Here is a 21,111-nt window from a genome sequence, read left to right as displayed (position 1 = left end):
GAGAGAGAGAGAGAGAGAGAGAGAGAGAGAGAGAGAGAGAGAGAGAGAGAGAGAGAGAGAGAGAGAGAGAGAGAGAGAGAGAGAGAGAGAGAGAGAGAGAGAGAGTGTGAGAGAGAGAGGGAGAGAGAGAGAGAGAGATTGAGCGAGAGAGAGGGAGAGAGAGAGAGAGAGAGAGAGAGAGAGAGAGAGAGAGAGAGGGAGAGAGAGAGCGAGAGAGAGAGAGAGAGAGAGCGAGCGAGAGAGAGAGAGAGAGAGAGAGAGAGGAAGAGAGAGAGAGAGAGAGAGAGAGAGATAGAGAGATAGAGAGACAGGGAAAGAGATAGAGAGAGAAAGAGAAATAGAGAGACAGGGAGAGAGGGAGGAGAGATAGAGAAAGAGGGAGAGGCAGGATAGAGGGATATAGAGGGAGAGGGAGAGGGAGGGAGAGAGAGGGAGAGAGAGATAGAGAAGAGGGAGAGGCAGGGATAGAGAGGGAGAGATAGATAGAAAGAGAAAGAGAAATAGAGAGAGAAAGAGAGAGAGAGAGAGAGAGAGAGAGAGAGAGAGAGAGAGAGAGAGAGAGAGAGAGAGAGAGAGAGAGAGAGAGAGAGAGAGAGAGAGGTTGTGAGGCCGATTTGGCTCAAATAGAATGACAGACAGACGGACAGACGGACAGATCATTCTGCTCTACCTGAGTCAGAGACATGTTCTGGACGGCTGCGGTGAGTCTAGTGGAGTTGGGTGGCAGGTTGCAGTGGTGGCCCGGCATGCCAGCAGTGAAGTTGTTGAGCAGGTTCTGGCTGGCCATCAGCAGGCCCGGGATGGAGATCAGGGTCACATGGAGAAACTGGAACCGCCCAAAACCACCCACCTCCACGCAAACAAGACACAGAACAACATTAATCTTTAATCTTTCAAAATGTTCAGTTGCTATCGCTATTAGCTCTATCTTTAATCTTTCAAAATGTTCAGTTGCTATTGCATGCACTCATCTGTGTTTCACTACACACGAGTGCATGCTTACCAACTGTCCGTCTGCAACACTACTATCACCAACATCTTGTTCTGTTCTTGACTTATTGTTATGTTTTCTTCTTGACTTGTTTAAAGAAGACCTGTACGGCCCATGGGGACATTAACGTGTGTTGTCGGGCCTTATAAATACATTTTATTTGATTTTATTTGATTAACACAATGATCGCCAGATGGCGCTGTGGGCGTATGGCCGTTTGTGCTAGCGGTTTGTTCAATGGGATAATGCCGGTGTTTGCAACTGCTAAAACTATATTAAATATTATAGCTATGGATCTAATAACATTGTCGATTGTCAGTGAGTTTCTTCCGGTCAACATGCAAAAAACAGATAATTTTTTCATCCGTACATTTCCGTTTTATACCGTGGTGAATATGAGTATAGTTTGAGTGATTCTCAAACTAAAAGACGCGAAAACAGCGTTTTAGTGAAATTCACAAAACACGTTGCCATTCCTCGCTTGAATCAACAATCAATCTGAAATCAATGCTAGATTATCGGTATTATCTTTCATCATGCATGAAAGGGAGACGGGGACGCGGGGCCACTCCGTGCTTTTGATCGCTACCAACACACACACACACACACCATCCCGACCAGTGATGCCACAGATTACTTGTAAAAGTAATCTGATTACTGATGACTGATTACTCCTTTAAAAAGTAATCTAAGTTACTTTACTGATTACTTGATTATCAGAGTAACTTAGTTACTTTGAAAGTAACTAGGTTACGAAGTCGTCGTCGTTCCCCCAACAGTTTTTTTTTAAACGCTTTATTGAAAGTGCATAAATTGTTTTTAACTTGTTTCTCTGCACATAACGTAAATTGTTAAACTAGTGCTTCAGCTTCTGTACCATCAAGTATGGTAAAGCAACAGTCTATGATGCTCACAGCATTAGAGCAGCCAGCCAGTGGTTTTACAAAACCAGTGTATCACATCTAACAAATGCAGGCTGAACTATTCAATTATATCAACTGTAACTATTAAATTGTTTTTATAAATGTCTCTCTATAAACATACAATCAGTCTCTCTTTAACATGTAAATTAACTGTAAATCTGGCAAATAAGAGCTTTTGCTCTGCCACCATCAACCCTCCTGTACCTAGTCGAAGCGTCGGCTAGTGTTGTGATTCCAGATGCTTTCAATGCAATTGGATGTGCTGTTTTTAGCGGTAGACAGTATTTTGTTTCCTCCGCCGTGAAGTAGTGACTGAGGCTACGTTTAGACGAGCGTTTTGGGGTGGAATTCTGAACAGAAACCGCAAAAGTCATCTTGCGGTTTCACTTTTAATTTTGCCAAGCGTTTTTGGGGTGGAATTCTCCGACGACGGAGCCCTGCTGTCACACGATTGGCGCATATGTCACATGACGTGCTGTGAAGACCCGCCCTACTCTGCCTCTGATTCGCAGACTGTGGATGTGATTGAACCAAAGCAGAGTCACTCACAGACAGAGGGACCAGTCACGCCGCGGGACACATTCTTGTATTTAACCCTTTCACTGCCACACCACGTCACTCCCAAAAGAAAAACAGCTCAAAATGTATTTTTGACTGTCGAAAACGAAATAAAATACTGCATTCCGCCTGCATTATGAATTTATGATGAGATAGTAACGAAATAGTAATGCACAGCCACTTGGACAAGTAACTGCAATCAGATTACTGGCTTTTAAAGATTAACGCGTTAGATTACTATTTTCGGGGGAAAGTAATCAGATTACAATAACGCGTTACTTAGTAACGCGTTACTGGCATCACTGATCCCGACACGCTTCGATCACGGGGAAAGAATTATCGGATCAACACAAGATCGATAACATATAGTCCTTACCTTGTGGATGTACTGCAAAAAGAATAATCCTATTATCTGATCGCCATTCCAAATACTGGTCGCGTCAGTGTATCCAGTGTTATCCAGCATTGCATATGAAAGGGGGGGAGCCTAGTCGATGCATCGATATAAGCCAGAGTCTTGCCGGAGTGTATAGACCCCACCTGCATGGCTCAGCTCGGCCGAGAAAATAAACCACATCGTTTCAAATGGGGTGCAATTGCGTTAGGAGGCCGTATCGGACCGCTGCGGTCTCAGACAGAGTGGCACCCAGTCCTACAGCACAGCAGGATGAATTATGAATGGAAATAGCTAATAAAAGAAAAACGGATCCAATAACGAGTATACTCGTTGTTGGCGGCCAACGATTGGCGGGCTATAACGAGTTAATTCGTTTTTGGCGCAGAAACGGTTAATAATAACATTGATAATAACAACAAAACTCATCATCATCATTATCATCATCATAGTAGTAGTAGTAATAATAATAATAATAATGATAATAATAATAATAATAATAATAATAATAATAATAATAATAATAATAATAATAATAATAATAATAATAATAATAATAATAATAATAATAATAATAATAATAATAATAATAATAATAATAATAATAATAATAATAATAATAATAATAATAATAATAATAATAATAATAATAATAAAGTGCTTTACAATTTGTTACTCACATTTTACCCATTCACTCACACATTCACACACCGACGGCGGAGGCAACCATGCAAGGTGCCAACCTGCTCATCAGGAGCAATTAGGGGTTAAGTGTCTTGCTCAAGGTCACTTCGACACACTGCCCGGGAGAAGTGAGAATCGAACCAGGAACCTCTGGATTACCAGACGACTGCTCTACCTCCCGAGCCACTGTCGCCCCCAGTAGACTATTGTACAGTAAATTACCATTTGTAATTAGTAAATTACAATAATTTATTAATAAATTAAACAATGAATAAATAATGATTAATTAATTAAATATAAATATATTAATATTAACTCATTCTGCGCCAACCACGTAATATTACGTGTTTGCTCGACAACCGCTGGGCGCCAAAAACCTAATATTGCGTTTTTGGATTGTTTTTCCTTTTTTTTCTCAATTTTAATATTCTATTCAGTGTCACGGACCTCTATGTTACTGTTAAAAGGCATACTGGGACCCCGAGAGTGCAGTACCGGCCAGATCCTGCTAGGTGGCAGTATCACCCACCTTTTGAAACCCTGTTCCAGACCCTATGTCACATCTAAACCCCTCTGGGTGAAACATTTTGGTCCAGGCAAGCCTAGTGGTTCACCCGATCACATTGGAACGCGTCCAGGACACTCTATGCATGTGTTGTGCCGGATTATGTCGGGGACCCGATGGACACCAATACTGGAAATCGCGATCAGACAATTGGAATATTCTTTTTGGAATAACCCTGATCAAAGGTAAGGACTATCTGATGTCAATTCCACCTTGATCCTACAATCAGGGGAGGAAATTAGGCCACTTTACTGGCCAAATGCTAGTATTTTTTACGTTTGGCTGGTAAAAAAAATCAGATACCCGCCAGTTGGCTGGTAAGCCAAAAAGTTAGTTTCCTCCCCTGCTGGCGAGTATACAAAAAAATAAAACATTCTGCACGTCTTCTGAGTGTTCGCTTTAGTTGACAGTGCCACGAGAGCACTGCACAAGACCACCCGCGGACATATAATGTTTAATAAACGTTTGCGCAGTACTGGCCAACCCGCGGACATATAATAATAAAAGTCCCGCGGTACTAGGCTAGCCATCAGGAGCACTCGCAAACAGATAACGTTAAACACAGCAGAAGATGGAAAACAGACAGACTGACCAACGGGGAACTGCATCCAACCCTAGTACAACCCTCGAGTATAAGTTACTAAGGACACATTTAAATCACAGAGGTGTAATGTTAGTCTACTGGAACTGTATACAGTGGTTAGCTTCTAGTTAGCGTTTTAGCTATAGCTGCTTGCTAGCTAACGTTAGCCCTGTGTGCTCAAAGCAGCCAGCTAGGTGTATCTGTTATGACTATAATGTTTCCAAAAAAGCACCGGACTACGACGTAAGGTTAGACATTTTATTTCATGCTCAAAAGCCCCTGGCTTGCACATCGCAGTCACGAAAGGGGCTAGCTCAACCAGTGCACTGTGCACAACAGCACACCAACCCAACTGACGTTACCACAACACTTGACGGTACTTCACAGCACTGTCGTAAGACCACCGTGCTGTCTTAAAGGCACAGTGTGCCTACCCAGATGCATACACAACATTGACGCGGCTTGACATACAAAGAAGTAATTATCACAATTAGCGATTTTTTTTGTCTGGTAAAAAATCTGTTTGGCTGGTAAAAAAAATCAGATACTCGCCAGTTGGCTGGTAAGCCAAAAAGTTAGTTTCCTCCCATGCCTACAATGATTTCATATCGATCCAGCTGATCAGCGTGTGTGGTGTTAAAAACTAATGCCATTGATGACGATCAGAGCCTCAAAAAACGCTTGATAAAACATAATACCTATTATATACATTTGATTTGGAAATAGTAGCGTGTCCAGGCGAGAAACGCCAACGACTTTAGTCAAATTCACATAGCGCCCTATAACTCAACTTTTCAGGAATTAGCCCCGATCACTCCTAAACTATACAATATTCACCACGGGATAACGTGCGAACATATACATGAACGTTTTTTCTCTTTTTTTTTGTTTGACGGGAGAAAGTGACTGTCAAATGACCATAGTATTGTCTCCATAGCTATAATATAGAATATAGATATAGCTCTCCAAACATAGTGATGCACAGTGAAAATAGGCTATGGAAAGCTGGCGCATTAGCTACAACAGGGATAAGGGTAATGGCTGGAGCTGAAAGTGTTATGTCCATTATCTTAATACAATGTTTTTTCCCATAATTTATAATTGTGCAGCACAACCTCACTAACAGCTTTAGTGTTGAGAAAAGGAATGTAGGCCATGTGCCTACTGTACATACATAAACCTCAAATACTGTACATAGACCTCAAAGGGTGCTTGAGCATCTGCCGTGTTGCCTCCTAGAGAGAAAGTGCTCTTTTGAAATAATTATTATTGTTATATTTCTTTCCATAAATAAATACATTCCTGTTACGCCTGCTCAGCCCGCTCTGCCAAACAGATATATTGATTGAATCAAAATATCAAGTTGGGAGATTGGTACACTCCCTCCCCCTGGTCTCCTGCTGCTCCGAGTCCCAGTCCCTCTACACTCCCTCGCCCCTGGAGTCCAAGTCCATCTACACTCCCTCCCCCCTGGAGTCCCAGTCCCTCTACACTCCCTCCCCCCTGGAGTCCCAGTCCCTCTACACTCCCTCCCCCTGGAGTCCCAGTCCCTCTACACTCCCTCCCCCTGGTCTCCTGCTGCTCCGAGTCCCAGTCCCTCTACACTCCCTCCCCCTGGTCTCCTGCTGCTCCGAGTCCCAGTCCCTCTATACTCCCTCGCCCCTGGAGTCCCAGTCCATCTACACTCCCTCCCCCCTGGAGTCCCAGTCCCTCTACACTCCCTCCCCCTGGTCTCCTGCTGCTCCGAGTCCCAGTCCCTCTACACTCCCTCCCCCTGGTCTCCTGCTGCTCCGAGTCCCAGTCCCTCTATACTCCCTCGCCCCTGGAGTCCCAGTCCATCTACACTCCCTCCCCCCTGGAGTCCCAGTCCCTCTACACTCCCTCCCCCTGGTCTCCTGCTGCTCCGAGTCCCAGTCCCTCTATACTCCCTCGCCCCTGGAGTCCCAGTCCCTCTATACTCCCTCGCCCCTGGAGTCTCAGTCCCTCTACACTCCCTCCCCCCTGGAGTCCCAGGTGATGCCCTCTACACTCCCTCCCCCCTGGTCTCTTGCGCTCCGAGTCTCAGTCCCTCTACACTCCCTCCCCCCTGGAGTCCCAGGCGATGCCCTCTACACTCCCTCCCCCCTGGTCTCTTGCTATATTTTGACAAAGAGTAACTAGTAGCTAGTAACAAAGAATAACTAGTAGCTTGAAACAAAGAGTAACTATGTAGCTAGAAACAAAGAGTAACTAGTAGTTAGTAACACAGAGTAACTAGTAGCTAGTAACAAAAAGTAATAGTAGCTGTAACAAAGGAAGGAAAGGAAGTAACAAAGGAAGGACAAATTTCCCAATATTTTTCAAGAGCCTTTTTCAGTAATTTTTGGAGGGAAGGGAATTTGAAAGTTTTATTCAAGCAATTATGCCTTCTATTCAACGTCAACGTCAAGTCAAAGTCAACTTTATTGTCATTTTCCTTCATGTGCAAGACATACAGAAAAATGAAATTGCGTTCCCCCCTTCCCACGGTATAAAAGGATCTAATATAAACATAAAGTAACATGTGCCAGACTGCACAGTAAAACACAAAAATAATTTAGTGCCTGCACCTTTGAGGTGCCCTCTATTTTTGGTTAAGCACAAAAAAAATCTGTGCACGTCCCTGAGTGTAATGGATGGAGCCAAGAGGGGGGGAAATTGTGGAAGTGCAAAATGAAGTAAAAAAATTAAACGTTTTTTTCCAGTAGAACATTATGTTAAATATATTATGAACTTTAAATGACATGTTTGTTTATACTGTGTTTAAACTGTGAGAATGCCTAAATGCTTGCCCCATTGGACTGTGTTTAAGCCATGCTGACAAGCTACAGTGGATTTTCTCAATACTAAAGCTTACCAGTGAAGCTGTAATATGTGACTGGAAACATTTGAATACGGTCTGTATAGTGAACCTATATCCTTAAGCTGTAAATGGAAGATTGCTCCACTTCTACAAGGTCAATTAGTATGTTCTTCTATATCTATGGACCTCAGGGAATGTATTACCAGTGTCAGAAATATTGTGAAACAAAGGAGAATATAAATTCAAATTTGTATTTGCATCTTTGGCAGTGAATAACACCATGCTAACATTGAGTCATTTCCTGGCGTTTTTACGATAAAAGAGAAATAGAATTTGCATTATTCCGTTAAATTCTTATTTTCGGAACATTTCAAAAACATCAGTAAAAGCATAGTGCTGAAAATACACTTTGACTGCTGTTTTGATATGGGTTAGGGTCTTTACTCTTGGCTACTAGGTATTGGGGGACCTTACAGACTAAGTGGTGTTCCTAAGTATACACGTTAACAAAGCCTTGCTACAAACAATAAATCATCTAGCTAGCATATATACTGAAAGCAAAGTAGAAGTAATTCTGGAAGAACTACCCTGCGACTGAGACATCATCACCTCTGAGTTCTATATTCAGTTCAGTTCTATAGTATATTACGATTACTCACCTGTTCTAGAAGGTCAGCAAAGCCCATCTTTTGGCTTCTCCTCGCCTGTTGAGGCCTGTGGCGCCTTTCAGCATCAAAGATTGGCACCTGACTTTGTGCGTGTGTGTGTGTGTGTGTGCGCGCACATGCGTGTTGTTTTAACCTCTTGAAAATATTAACTCAAAATAGGACTTCTGTCTGAAAGACTAATCCGTCTCATCTCATGCATTACGTTGTTTAGGGTATTTAATTTAGCACTTTTAGACCTATATAAATCCAACATAAAACTGAATAATCCTATTAGAATTGTTTAATGCTGCCACCTACATTACACATTCATTTGATTTTATTTTTATCCAAAAGTCCACAGGAATCCATTTGAATCTTTTAGAATGAAAGAAAATGGATGGGGGGGGGATCTTTGTATTGGTCTACTTTATACCTACTTCTTGTACTCCAAAGGGAATAAAATAAAATACCAAAAATAGCTATTATAAAACGGGCGGGGGAATAAATACGATCGAATTTTGGTCTAATTCTGAATATTCCGAAGAAAGACTTCGAAAAACAGCAGCCTGGGCTACTTGGATCAGAAATAGGCAGTCTTTGCTCTTGGGATGGGGGACCACCAATGATCCAAGTATTATTGTGCAGAAATCGGTATAGGCCTATATCCAAAGCTTGCCTATCGTCTGTCTCAAAGCGGTGCAATGTCTGTTTTATATATAAATATATAACTCCTGAAGAAAATACAAAAAGAGAGACTCTGCTACTGGTTTAAACATGCAGTAAGCGCGAACTATACAGTTTAACCTTCAATTCATCCACATAACCTAACAACAGGATTCCCCCTAAAGCCAGAGTAAAACCCAACAATACGTTTTGTTTGTTTAAATCTATGTTTCTATAGCGCACCTACCAATAAGAAAAGTCCTGTCGCAGCATCTGGACTTGAATGGATGGAGCAGTGAAGGGAGTATGCTCTCCAGAAAGCACTGGTATTTGGAACTGCGCATGGGAAAAGGCGAACGGAAATAACCGAATGCGCACTTCAGCGAAACTCCGCATCAACTTATGTGGAGGATAAAGTCCACCCCTCCATATAGCACCTGTTGCTACAGAGTATTCAAGTCGACGGCGACTCGAAAGATGTTGTTAATGATCACCCTGACAGTGGATAATTATTTGTTTCGCTTGTTAATGGTTGTCATTTGCCGGTTGACATCGGTTGAGTTAATGTTGACAATGTTCTGTTCCTCTGCCCCCCCCCCTCGGGTTTTCTCAATTGATTTGGTGCATTTCTCCGATCAGAATAAAAATGATCATAACAGTTCAACCTCCACAACATTTAGTCATTTGTGCACAACTGCACATCATATAGCAGTTTCTCATTCCTTCCAACAAATTGCAAATGCTTTTGGACATGCATCATTGCTTTCATACAATTATCTGCTGTTTTATAACATTATCATTTGCTTATGTCATGTCCTCATTTCTTGAGTCATTACATACATACATGTTGAACTAGTTGTCAAAATCTGTCAAGCCAATCTTATAAATTTCTTTATAATATTTTCCTGAAAATGTCTCCCAAATCTCTCGGGTGAACCTCAGCTTTCACTGATGAGGAGGAGTGTGTGAAACATTAGTTGTAACCAATGATAAGCCACTTCGCCACAGTCACTCAGAGTTGAATCCCATGAACCCTCAATTGGCAAACATATATGAACCGAGCAGGACATAGTCTTTCGACAATACTGTGACACAGAAATGGAAGGTCAGCATCGTGGAAGAGGGGCGACGATGCAGGGAGGAAGGGGAAGGGGACAAAAAAGGAGAAGAGGAAGAAGAGGCCAAGTACATACATTTTATGTACTATGTAAATGGGTATTCAATTCGAATTGTGGACCATGTTGTCAATCACGGCCTCACAACGGCTGAGGCTGGTTGAAGGCTGCAGCCAAATGTTGGGAGAACCACTGTAAATTCAATTACTGTATTCAAACATTTCGTCAGGAGAACAGGTGTGTATATTGGACAGTAATTCAGCACTAAACAAGCTGCACTGCACTACTGCCATTGTGTCATACATGAAGCTTACAGTGGGACAAGAACATGTCACTTTTTACATTTTACATTTAGAGTTACAGCTTTATTGCAGCACATATTTACTGTATTGTAGTGTAAAGTAGTGTTACAGTAAATATTTGCCATATTTACAGTATGGTACTGTACTGCAGCATTTTACAAGTGGGAAGCACTGTTATACACTACAGTAATAATGGGTTAAAGCAGTATATCTCATGTTTACTGTACATTACAGTTACATTCAGTGTCTTGTACTCATTTACCTCACTAAATACAGTAATGTGTAACTTTCAAATGGCTGTGCAAAGTGCTGTCTTGAGCATTTTCAATTAGTGTCACCAAGATCGTTAGGTTATGACTATAACCAAGTTCTGTTAGTTAGGGGCGATGCTTGGCATCGCTACTGCACTATCTCGCGTACGTGCACGCGTACTGAATAAACCACAAATGTACCTCTAATACCAGTATTAGTCTGACCACACCCCTCATCAGCTTACCTTCATAAGCAGGTGTGTGGTCACCTGCTCTCCTCCTTCCCAAGCTTTCACCACAAGGTGAGGACAAGGGCTGCAGCGGCCGTCCGATGCCAAGCATCGCCCCTAACTAACAGAACTTGGTTATAGTCATAACCTAACGTTCTGTATCGTTAGTGGCTTAGCTTGGCATCGCTACTGCACAAGGGAGGCCAAGCGGAGCCACTTGGCTGACAAATACACCCCGCTGACAGCCCCCCAAAACCATCAGAACAGGGAGGGCCGAGCCCCCCCGACCCCCCCTAATGGAGGGTAGCCCCCCTATTAGGGACGTCACGGGAGGGCGACGGACCCGACCGTGCGAAGAGGCACTCAAGCAACTCAACGCACAGGGTGAGCAGACCGTGGCTCGACCCCACGACTACACACACGCACAACCCGCATGCCACCCGGGAACGAACGGAGGAACAACCTCGTTACTGCCCCCAGAATCACGGGGTCAAGGGCAAACCCAACCCCGTGGCAAGGCCGTAGCAGCGGAGCACGAAGGAAGACCCAGACCCACCAAAAGGACTGGACTCCCTAGAATGGGGGCCCGGAGAAGTCCATGATGCCAGCATCAAGACCCCACCAGGTGGGCACGTAGTGCCCCGCCCCCCACATCGCCAGCGTATTCGGACAAAGGCCCCTCAGTTACTGCACCTGGTATTCCCAGGCGGAACCAACCAGGCCAGAACCTGCCCAGCTTCCGAGATCGGACGAGATCGGGCGTGTTCAGGTCGGTATGGCCGTAAGCCGAGCGGGCCCCGTCCCCCCAATAGCACACCGCCTGGCACACTGACCCTGCAGAATAGGCAGTCAGCATGGCCGTAAGCACACAAAAAGGTTAACCAATGGAAGCAGGCAGCGCACCGGGGAAAAACCAGGCAACAGGCTGTTAACCCTAGCCTGGAGACTGCGGACGAGACAGGCGCCAGAGGGGACAGCTGAACACAGCCGCCCCGGCGGAAGGAGCGTAAGCTGGCGGTGTTGCATGACCAAGCCTCCATTTAACAACCCCCACCCAGAGGGGTCGAGGCAGAGAAGGCTGACACGATTGGCAGACGTCATGAACGTGCAGGGGCACCCTCAAACGGTGAACCCGGGAGTTGACACTGCTCCAACACACCAGGGAATCAACCACCTCGGTGTTACCCAATGCGGTGGTTGTTCCTATAACCCCTCAAGAAAAAACTCCAAAACACACCTGCGGGTATACACCGGCTATACCGCAGTACAAGTGTTTCAGTTTCCAAAAAGGGTTAACCCAGGCCTACGGGTCGCAAACATCACTTCGGACCGGGCCTGGCGGTACGGGAAGCACAGGGTCACCAGAGGAGGTCAAAAAACCACCCCCACAGGCCCCTCTTCGCCATGCGTGAGAGAGGAGCGAAAAATAATGGAGAACCAGCCCCTAAGCACACCGTACCTGGTATTCCCCGGCGGTCTCCCAACCAAGTACTAACCAGGACCAACCTGTGTAGCGGCCGAGATCCGACGAGATCGAGCGCGTACAGAATGGCATGGCTGTAAGCCATGACGACAGTGCTGAGTAAAAACATACCCAACCAGGGTCTCCATAGCGCTTAACCCTGTGACACCCAGACCGACCTGGCATTTTTCCCCCTGAAAAAAGCCCAAGTCCCTCAGGGTACCAGAACAGCAGATCTGCATCCCCGGCGGACAACGGGTTCAACTGATCTGGACCAGCGTGACCAGAACCAGTCCCGTGCCCTAACCACGCCGACATGCCTACTCCAGGAGAAGGGCAGATATGCGTGTTGATCTTAACATGAAAAGAAGGCGCCACCCAGACGTTCGGACGAACCGCGCCTGGTGGCCCACCCCAAGGGCGTGAGACCCCACTACATATGTTCAGATCCATCCCGTCATCATCCCCCAGACATGAACGAGAATCCGTCGACAACCCACCCAGGTCATGGGATGTGGTCGCCGGAAGAGGAAAAACCCCCATCTCAGTTGCTTTATAAAAACGCTGTTTCAACCACAAGCAACCAAGGCGTGCCAGTCAATCGCCTGTTTACAGCGAGCTAGCACTATACGTGCGTCGGGACACACCCCCATCAATGAACAGGCTATTTAGACCTGTCATTGAATCCCCAAGGCGCCCAGGGGAACGACAAGAGGGGTGTGACACTCCCTAACTCCAACACTTCTGGAATAGAAAGAAGGAAGCATCAACAGTATGTATCCCAGTCTACACAGCCGGGGTAAAAAATGTTCACATTTTTACATCCCACCACCCTCCCATAGGAAAGAGACGGGGATCCCCAGAGAGACTTCCCACGCGAGCTGTACAGATTGAAAAGAATATATTGCACCTTGAGCCATGTAAAAAACTGGTTTTAGGGCCTCCGGGGAAGAGGCACCGAACCCATACACACTCAATAAACGAATTGAATCGAATATACATACAATAGAAAAGGACCCTTCTAGAGGGTCCACTCACTTTGACAATCTGAGGAGGAAGGCTCTGTACTCTGATGGAGGCTTCCTCACATGGAAGAAGGAGTCCGAACTCACAGAAGGCCTGAGTAGGCGCTTGGTGAGGAGGAGCCCTGACCACCCCCCCTGAAAACAGATCCATCACATGGACCTGAACAGCACACGGAAGTCCTACCAACAGAGACGCGCACGGTGACGTACTCTATGGCGGGGGAATTCCTGCGGTGCACACGCCCAATATACCAGGCCGTGGGACCAGGAACTCCCTCCCCCCCCCCCCCCCCCCCCCCCGTAACGTGCCGAACCGCCACGTGACGGGAACCTTGAAGGACAGGGGGTGTACCCCTGACCGACAGAACAATGGGGAGAGGAAAGGTTACCAGTTCACCCCTTTACGACCCCACACCCATGATACGACGTAACGACAAAAAGAGAATATGACACAGTCATAGTCAGCTCTATGAAGCGTTTCACAGCTCCACACAGCGCACGAGCTAACCTGCTATCTGATTTTTACTAAGGAAAAACACAGAATAGAGAGGGCTCTAAGAACCCCGGTCCAACATACACATGTGCTTCTGTGGCCAGTACAACCCAGTCGTAGGTCACATGACACACACAACCCATCATCACCTACAAAAAATGGCAAAAACACTCAACAGAGGAACGCCGTTTTTTTCACAATGAGAGAATACATCATTCTTGATTAGTATCGACCACAGGCCTTGCTAAGCACACATGACAGCAACCAAACCAATTTCCCTTTAGGAAATAAGTTTCTCCAGCAGATTTAGCACAACCTCAGCAACCAAGCTGAGAGTTACATCGTATCCCTACCACACAAAAGACACAATTAATGCACAACATGTCTGATAGGAGGTGATAAAGTCCCCAGGGAACCGGGGGGGGAAACACAATCCTCCTATTTTACCCTCAATACGGCCAGTTAAAACAGGAAAACCTGTTAATGTGTGAACTCACTGTTCATTGTCATTACAGTCTGAGAAAGAACATTCTTTTACTCACTCGTCACCAAGCATAGCTTCATAGGTTAGTTGCCTTAGTAGTGAGTACACGGTACACATAAACACCATGATGTTTCTCACACAACAACCAGATCAATACATCACGATCTGCACGGAGAAGCTAACTGCCAGTGACAAAAACAGCTCACACACAACCCGCAACGTATCCCAAATGCACTGCAACAACACACGTTTTGGGAAAAAACACCGTTATTCACAATACATTTAGCAAGGTAAAACCAGAAGACGTGTTATGAGGTCTGGCCAACCCCGTACCTACCCGGAACGCAGATCAGTGAAGTGCAGTCACAAGACACCGTAGAACACAGCCGTCCTGTGTTGTTCGATCCGGGCAGCGTCGCCGCTCCACCAGTCGCTACAGTCCTCTTTGTTGACGCAATCCCCGTCTAGGCTCAGGCAGGGTCGACGAACATCCCCTGTCAAGGATGACGTCGTGGTCAAGAGTGTAAAACATGTTAAAATCAAAGCACGTTCAACAGAATAGCATCAAGCTAACGGCTGCTCCAACCGTTCGGGTGCTATTGCTTCCGCTCGCGAGACGCCGATCTAACGACGCACGCGATCAGGAGCGAGCTCCCGGCGGCGCGCGAGAAGCAAAGCTACCCCGCGCCAGGCCACCGACCGGCTAACCGTAAGCTATGAACATGTAAACAATGACATAACACTCACCCAGACAGGCCGCCGTTCTGAACCCTCCTCACTTTTTAAGAGAAAAGAGAAAACAAGACGTCAACACCGCTTCACAACGGTGACATTACCACGTCCGGCGGAATCAGCACAGTACCAACTGGCCTGTATAGCTGACTTTGAACATGAATCTGCCGCTATCGCACATTACATGCACATATCCCCTCGTGAAGGAATACTCTCATTTGGATATGAAAGATGGGGTCTTAACACGGTGACAGAGAGAATCCACTCGTCCAGAACACACAGGGATCACCAGTGTCAATGGTCGCGGCCCACTAGTTAAAACTATAATGGTCGCCAGACCAAGGCCTTCTGTCGCCTAGACGGCTAAACAAAGGACCCTAGCCTGGGGCCGGTTTCCATAAACTTTGTCAAGTAGCCCCCATAGCACTAACAGACAAGTGGAGCCCGCCAGCAAACACTACTCACCCAACCTGGAACGCACCGCTCCTCACAACAGCGGCATGTCCGACAGTTCAGCTGTGGCCTGACAGGTTTCACCCCAACAAACACAGCAAGGAACTGCAGTTGAGAAGCATGCAGCGGCGTGCTCCCAATACGAAAACCGGTGGAGGGTTTGTAGAATGATCATCATCTTCTAGACACTCCAGTACGAAGACAATATCGCCGTATTTTCTCGAAAATAGTGAGAGAGAAAATAAAGATATGATGTCAACGTATCCTTGTTTCCCAAGCTGTTCCTAATCCAATTTCTTCCATCATGGTGTCAAGTGTGGGGATCTACCGAGGCACCTCTTCCTTGTGGTGAAAGCGAGAAGGAGGAGAGCAGGTGACCACACACCTGCTTATGAAGGTTAGCTGATGAGGGGTGTGGTCAGACTAATACTGGTATTAGAGGTACATTTGTGGTTTATTCAGTACGCGTGCACGTACGCGAGATAGTGCAGTAGCGATGCCAAGCTAAGCCACTAACGATACAGAACTGACTTTTTTGCTTTGGAAAACACTTACATAGTGAACTGTCATAATGAAAACATGACAAAGCCATTTGACTATCTTGTTCATATACAATGGTGTCAGGACTTTTCATTTTGATGATATTGACACTTTCATTGACTGTTTTACAGTCACGCTCTCTGTGCTGTATATAAACCTTCAGTGGCTCAGGAGGTAGAGAGGTCGTCTGGTTATGGGAAGGTTGCCGGTTCAATACCCGCTCCTCCTGGGCAGCGTGTCGAAGTGTCCTTGAGCAAGACACAACCCCTAATTGCTTCCTATGAAAAGGGTGGCACCTGGCATGGTTCCCTCCGCCGTCGGTGTGTGAGTAAATGGGTGAATGTGAGGAACAAAATTGTAAAGCACCATTTTCCATTATCATCTGCCTCTAGTACTCATATCAACATATCTAAGCTTCATATCTTATAGTTTTGCTTTTGTTGTACTCTAAATGCGTGAAGCACCGCCTCATTGAAATGCATTGAAGATGGATGTGTGTCCATTAACACATTGACTGCCACGCTTCTATCCATCAATGTATGATCACTGCCACCAGTCTAAGCCTATGGAGATGTTCACCTTCTTTGCAGGGCTATAACTTTTTAAATTGTATTGCTAAATTTACATTACTATGGCCCATTCAACATCGATTAGCTATCGTTCAGGATGTAGGAACGTTATACCTTTTCATTCATAGATTCATACGAAAATACCGTCTAGAATATAAGTATGTTTTTAGCGTTTTTTGCAGTAATTCCTAGAACGCTAGTTAGGCCTAAACGCATAATATAGATGATCGATTGCAGTTTATTCGCGATACACACTATATTAAAAAATTCAACTGAATACGATCCTAAACGTTATGACTCATCATGCACGGATGAAAGTGGGGGGGGGGGGGGGGGGGTCGTTTATAATTCTGTGATCGTCAGTAAATGCTTTATGTAGTATGGGTGATATATTGATCAGAGCGGTTTGCATTGAAAAGAATAAACAATCAAGCTGAAAGTAACGTTACTGTCCTCTTACCGTTCGCCGATGAGACTGGAGGAAAAAGATCCCACTTATTTGACGTTGCACGGTTGTGCAGAGTCCCACTGTCTCAGCAGAGGCTGGGTGGCGGAATTATGAATACCATGGCCAAAAAATGAAATATGAACTCAAATACGCCTTGGCTTGGCGGAATTCGCATGACCAGCAAACCAGTCGTACAACGTTATTGGCGGTCAATGTGTTAAGATTTGATATGGGAGGTGTCAATAAACTCAATACAGACTTCTACATTCATTGGTCTAGATTAACCACGCCAGTTTCAGAAGCCACGCCCCCACCCTGAAGCCATGTCCATGCTCCCTTTCATATCCCATGAACTGTCATAGAGACTTGCTAGGGGTCGTTGGACTCGGCGGGGAGATCCGCGTTTCTTTTTTCCCCTTTGGCCCGCCCCCTTTTCTTAACTCCCGCCCCTTTTTTGTATCTTTTGAACCGTTTGTCGCAGAGAATTGCGAGAGGGGTCGTTGGATTCGGTAGGGAGATCCGCCTCCCTTGGTCGATGGTGCACAGGTGTCACCCACACTTTCACAACTTGTCTAGTTACAGTAGTAGTTTAAAGGAACACTCCACATATTATGTGAAATAAGAGTCAGATAAGAAGATAAGATACCAATTTCCTCTCTGTGCGTTCACTAGAAAGCTATCCGGCTGCAAGCTAGCCTAGCTTAGCCGAAATGAATGGAAGTGGATATGGACGGTATGGACCACTAGCTTAAAACTCTGGGAGAGGTGTTTTTAGCCAAAAGCTAGGCTAGCTGGTCCGTATCCACTTCCATAAATTTGTGCTGAGCTAGGCTAGCTTGTAGGATAACTACTGGAACTACAATTTTGGGTGGAGGCTACCATAAAAATGGATGACATCACCCCCCCACTTTCAATTGAGTGTTATGTCACTTTATTTAGTCTTAGCCTATAGGTTATAATTGTGCGTTGCATTGCCCATACTGTAGGAACTCTGAACTCAGTTGCCTATACTCAATTTATACCCATCTGCTGCCTTCACTGCCTACAACTCCCTTACATTGTAATCATAACTACCTACCTCAAACTATAGTCTACCCACTGTGTACACCAACACTGTATGATAGCCATGTACAATAATACTGTATATACTGTGTATATATCTCCATATCCACATCTGTCTGAATATACCTGTTTACATACCGGGATAAACTATATCTATACCTGTATATCTACTCTTACTAGTTATACCACTGGCCAGTATAGCTTACCATAGTGTATTTATACCTGTAACACAGTACATATTAATACTGTAACACTTCTAGATTGTATATTGTTAATGCACTTTACCGTTACCTTTTCACTCTGGTTAGATGCAAACTTATTTTCGTTATATTGTACTGGTGCTGTATGATGACAATACATTTGAATCTAATCGAATCATTGCAGATGTCATTGCATTTTTTATTTTATTTAGTTTGAATTACTTAGTAACTTCTATATCTAAACTATACCTCTCTTGAGGGTAGTGTCAGGATGGAGGTAGATGAGTTCCAATTGTTGTAGGCAATCATAGAGACGGAGATGGTATACTCTTAAACAGGTTCGACTTTAATAGTAAAGAACACAAAGAGTAGTACTAGGATACTATGCCGAGGGCAAAGGAACGAGAGAATAAGAAAAATGGAGCTTAGTGGTGGTCCAGAACAGGAACCGGCCGCATTATCTCCGAACGCCTATAGTGAAGACCTGACGAATAACAAGCAGAAGGAAGGAGGAGGAAGTTCAGCACCACATACATACAAGGTGGACGGCTCCCCTAGCCCGACACTTCCATATACGCACACCCTCAAACACACACACACACACACACCCACACACACACACACACACACACACACACACACACACACACACACACACACACACACACACACACACACACACACACACACACACACACACACACACACACACACACACACACACACACACACACACACACACACACACACACACACACACACACACACACACAAAGCACAGGCACCTAGAGAGAGTTAGAGTCTTTATGGACAGATCTCCAATAAAATAAGGTTGTTTCTCAGTCTCTAAAAACACATCAATCCCAGGTAAGTGCATACATGTGCGCATGCATGAACATGCCACATATATGCGCGTATGATCTATATATGCACATTCAAGTTCATGTTCACATGCAAACCCATCTGTAGGAAAATAAAGTGTGATGTGATCCCTGTTTTGCTTTGTCCCCAAATCGTCTTATGAACTCCGAAACATGTCCAAAACAGTCTGCCCTGCACCTTGCAGTCGGAGATTGAGCTTGTTGACGTGTCGCGTAATATCCGTGAGAAACATCAGTTTCACAACCCACTTCACTTCTCGTCCTCGAGTTCTGGCCGGGTAGTCTTGGCCTTTCTTTATCAAAGCAGCCGACAAACTGTTCCACAGCGTAGCCACCTAACCGCGGAGTAGAGCGGGACATGCAAGTTTTGTATTTCCTCGAGCAGTTAACAATCGTTGCCACCGTAGCCATAACCTCATTAAGAACATTTTCCAAACATAAAGCACACATAAAGCTCATTTACCTTAGCTTTCTTAGCTAGCACGGTTGCCATCATGACATCTACAACTATGCAGAACGCAACCGCGGCACTTACAAAGGGAAATGCAAGCGGGAGGCCCCACACACCTCAATCAAACTAAATAAAAAAAGTGTAGCCAATGGCTGTTCAAGAGGTGATTTGACATGTCATAGGGGTGTGCAAAAGAGTCGACTTACAAAATGTCAATGGGTGCTGCGTGCCAATCAAAATGCTCCTGCGTGCCAATGGTGGCACGCGTGCCTAGGGTTGCCGACCCCTGCTCTATATACTAGTTCTGTGGTTGTGGGATTCACTGACCGGGGTGAAGTAGTTTTGAAAGTATCTAGGGGACCTTTGGTTGATAATATTGTGCACTACGTTGAGTCTGAGCTGAGTAACTCTGGCCTCCACAGGAAGCCAGTTTAGCTCCTGGAAGTGACTCCTCCCTATGTGGGTGCGGGGGCCAAGACCCATTACCACCCATACCAGCTTATTTTTTATGGTCTCTGTCAGGCCCTCAAACCAAGACACACTACCATAATCAAAGTGCAGAGTACTAGGCTATTTGCTAGTAGCCTGAGACTACAGTACCTCTGCCAAGGAGGTTGGCTTTCCTAGCTAGGTACCTGGTGCGGGCATTGACTTTGCCCAGTACTTGGGAGGCCATAGCCTCCCCATCTAGACTACCATCTAACATGCAGCCTAGATACTTCACTGTTTATTTATTTTGTGCTGTTTTAGGGTTTCAGCCCCTAACTGGTAACTTTGCTGTAGTAACTTTAGTTAACTAAACTATATATCTCTCTTGAGGGTAGCTTTGTTGTAGTAACTATAGTTAACAAAACTATACCTCTCTTGAGGGTAGCTTTGCTGTAGTAACTTAGTTAACTAAACTATATGTGAGGGCAGGGACGCGAGAAGTCCGCGGGGAGTGGGGGTGCTGAGATATCGATAATAATAATAATACATTTTTTTTATATAATTTCGTTTTTTTATAAAATATATATATTATATAATTATACTTGTAGTTGTATTGTCTGCGAGACATCGCCAAACGTCAACACGTCAAAATGCTCGCTATCTGCAAACAGCTCCACTGTCTGTCACGTCATAACCAACACTCTCGTTCACTAGAGGATACTATGATGAATTGAAAATGGGGGACCCTGATGTAAACAAGACGAAAGTCTTTCTCTGGTCTGCATCCCCTTAACAATTGTATGTATTGGGCGGCTACGTGGCGTAGTGGGCAAGGCGCTCACCACGAAATCTGGAGACGCTGGGCTCGCCTGTTCGAGCCCAGCGCTCCACATTTGCTTTCAGTTTAGCTGGTCGTCCGTACTAATACACATTGGCCGTATTAGGGGGTGGGAAACTGATGGGTGGGGATCGGGCGTTGTGGACAGCGACTCCTACAGGTCGGTTGGTGCGCCTGCGCAGTAGAATCAGGAAGTGTCGAGGGCAGCGTGAGCCTCCCACGCGTTACTCCTCGCCACTGAGAGATCGAGCTGCGCAGGTGAAAAGATGCAACTGCTGTTACCTCAAGTACCGGAGGGGACTTGTGCTATGTATGAC

General features: G+C 45.2%; 1 protein-coding gene across 1 annotated transcript in view; it reads right to left on the bottom strand.

Annotated features, from left to right (window-relative positions):
* oatx (organic anion transporter X) overlaps window positions 1–8,205 on the bottom strand; it is a gene marked incomplete at both ends in the record, with an annotated part of 131,603 nt that extends 123,398 nt beyond the window's left edge. Inside the window, 2 exons of the mRNA XM_084336608.1 lie at window positions 671–850; window positions 8,179–8,205. Coding sequence (XP_084192734.1) covers window positions 671–850; window positions 8,179–8,205 — 207 coding nt within the window. The remainder of the gene's footprint in view (window positions 1–670; window positions 851–8,178) is intronic.
* Window positions 8,206–21,111: the final 12,906 nt, after the last annotated feature.

The sequence above is a fragment of the Notolepis coatsorum genome, assembly GCF_963971535.1.
Source record: "Notolepis coatsorum genome assembly, chromosome: 19".
NCBI lineage: Eukaryota > Metazoa > Chordata > Actinopteri > Aulopiformes > Paralepididae > Notolepis > Notolepis coatsorum.
The sequence above is the reverse complement of the archived record's forward strand: the minus strand, read 5'-3'. Positions and strand labels throughout refer to the sequence as shown.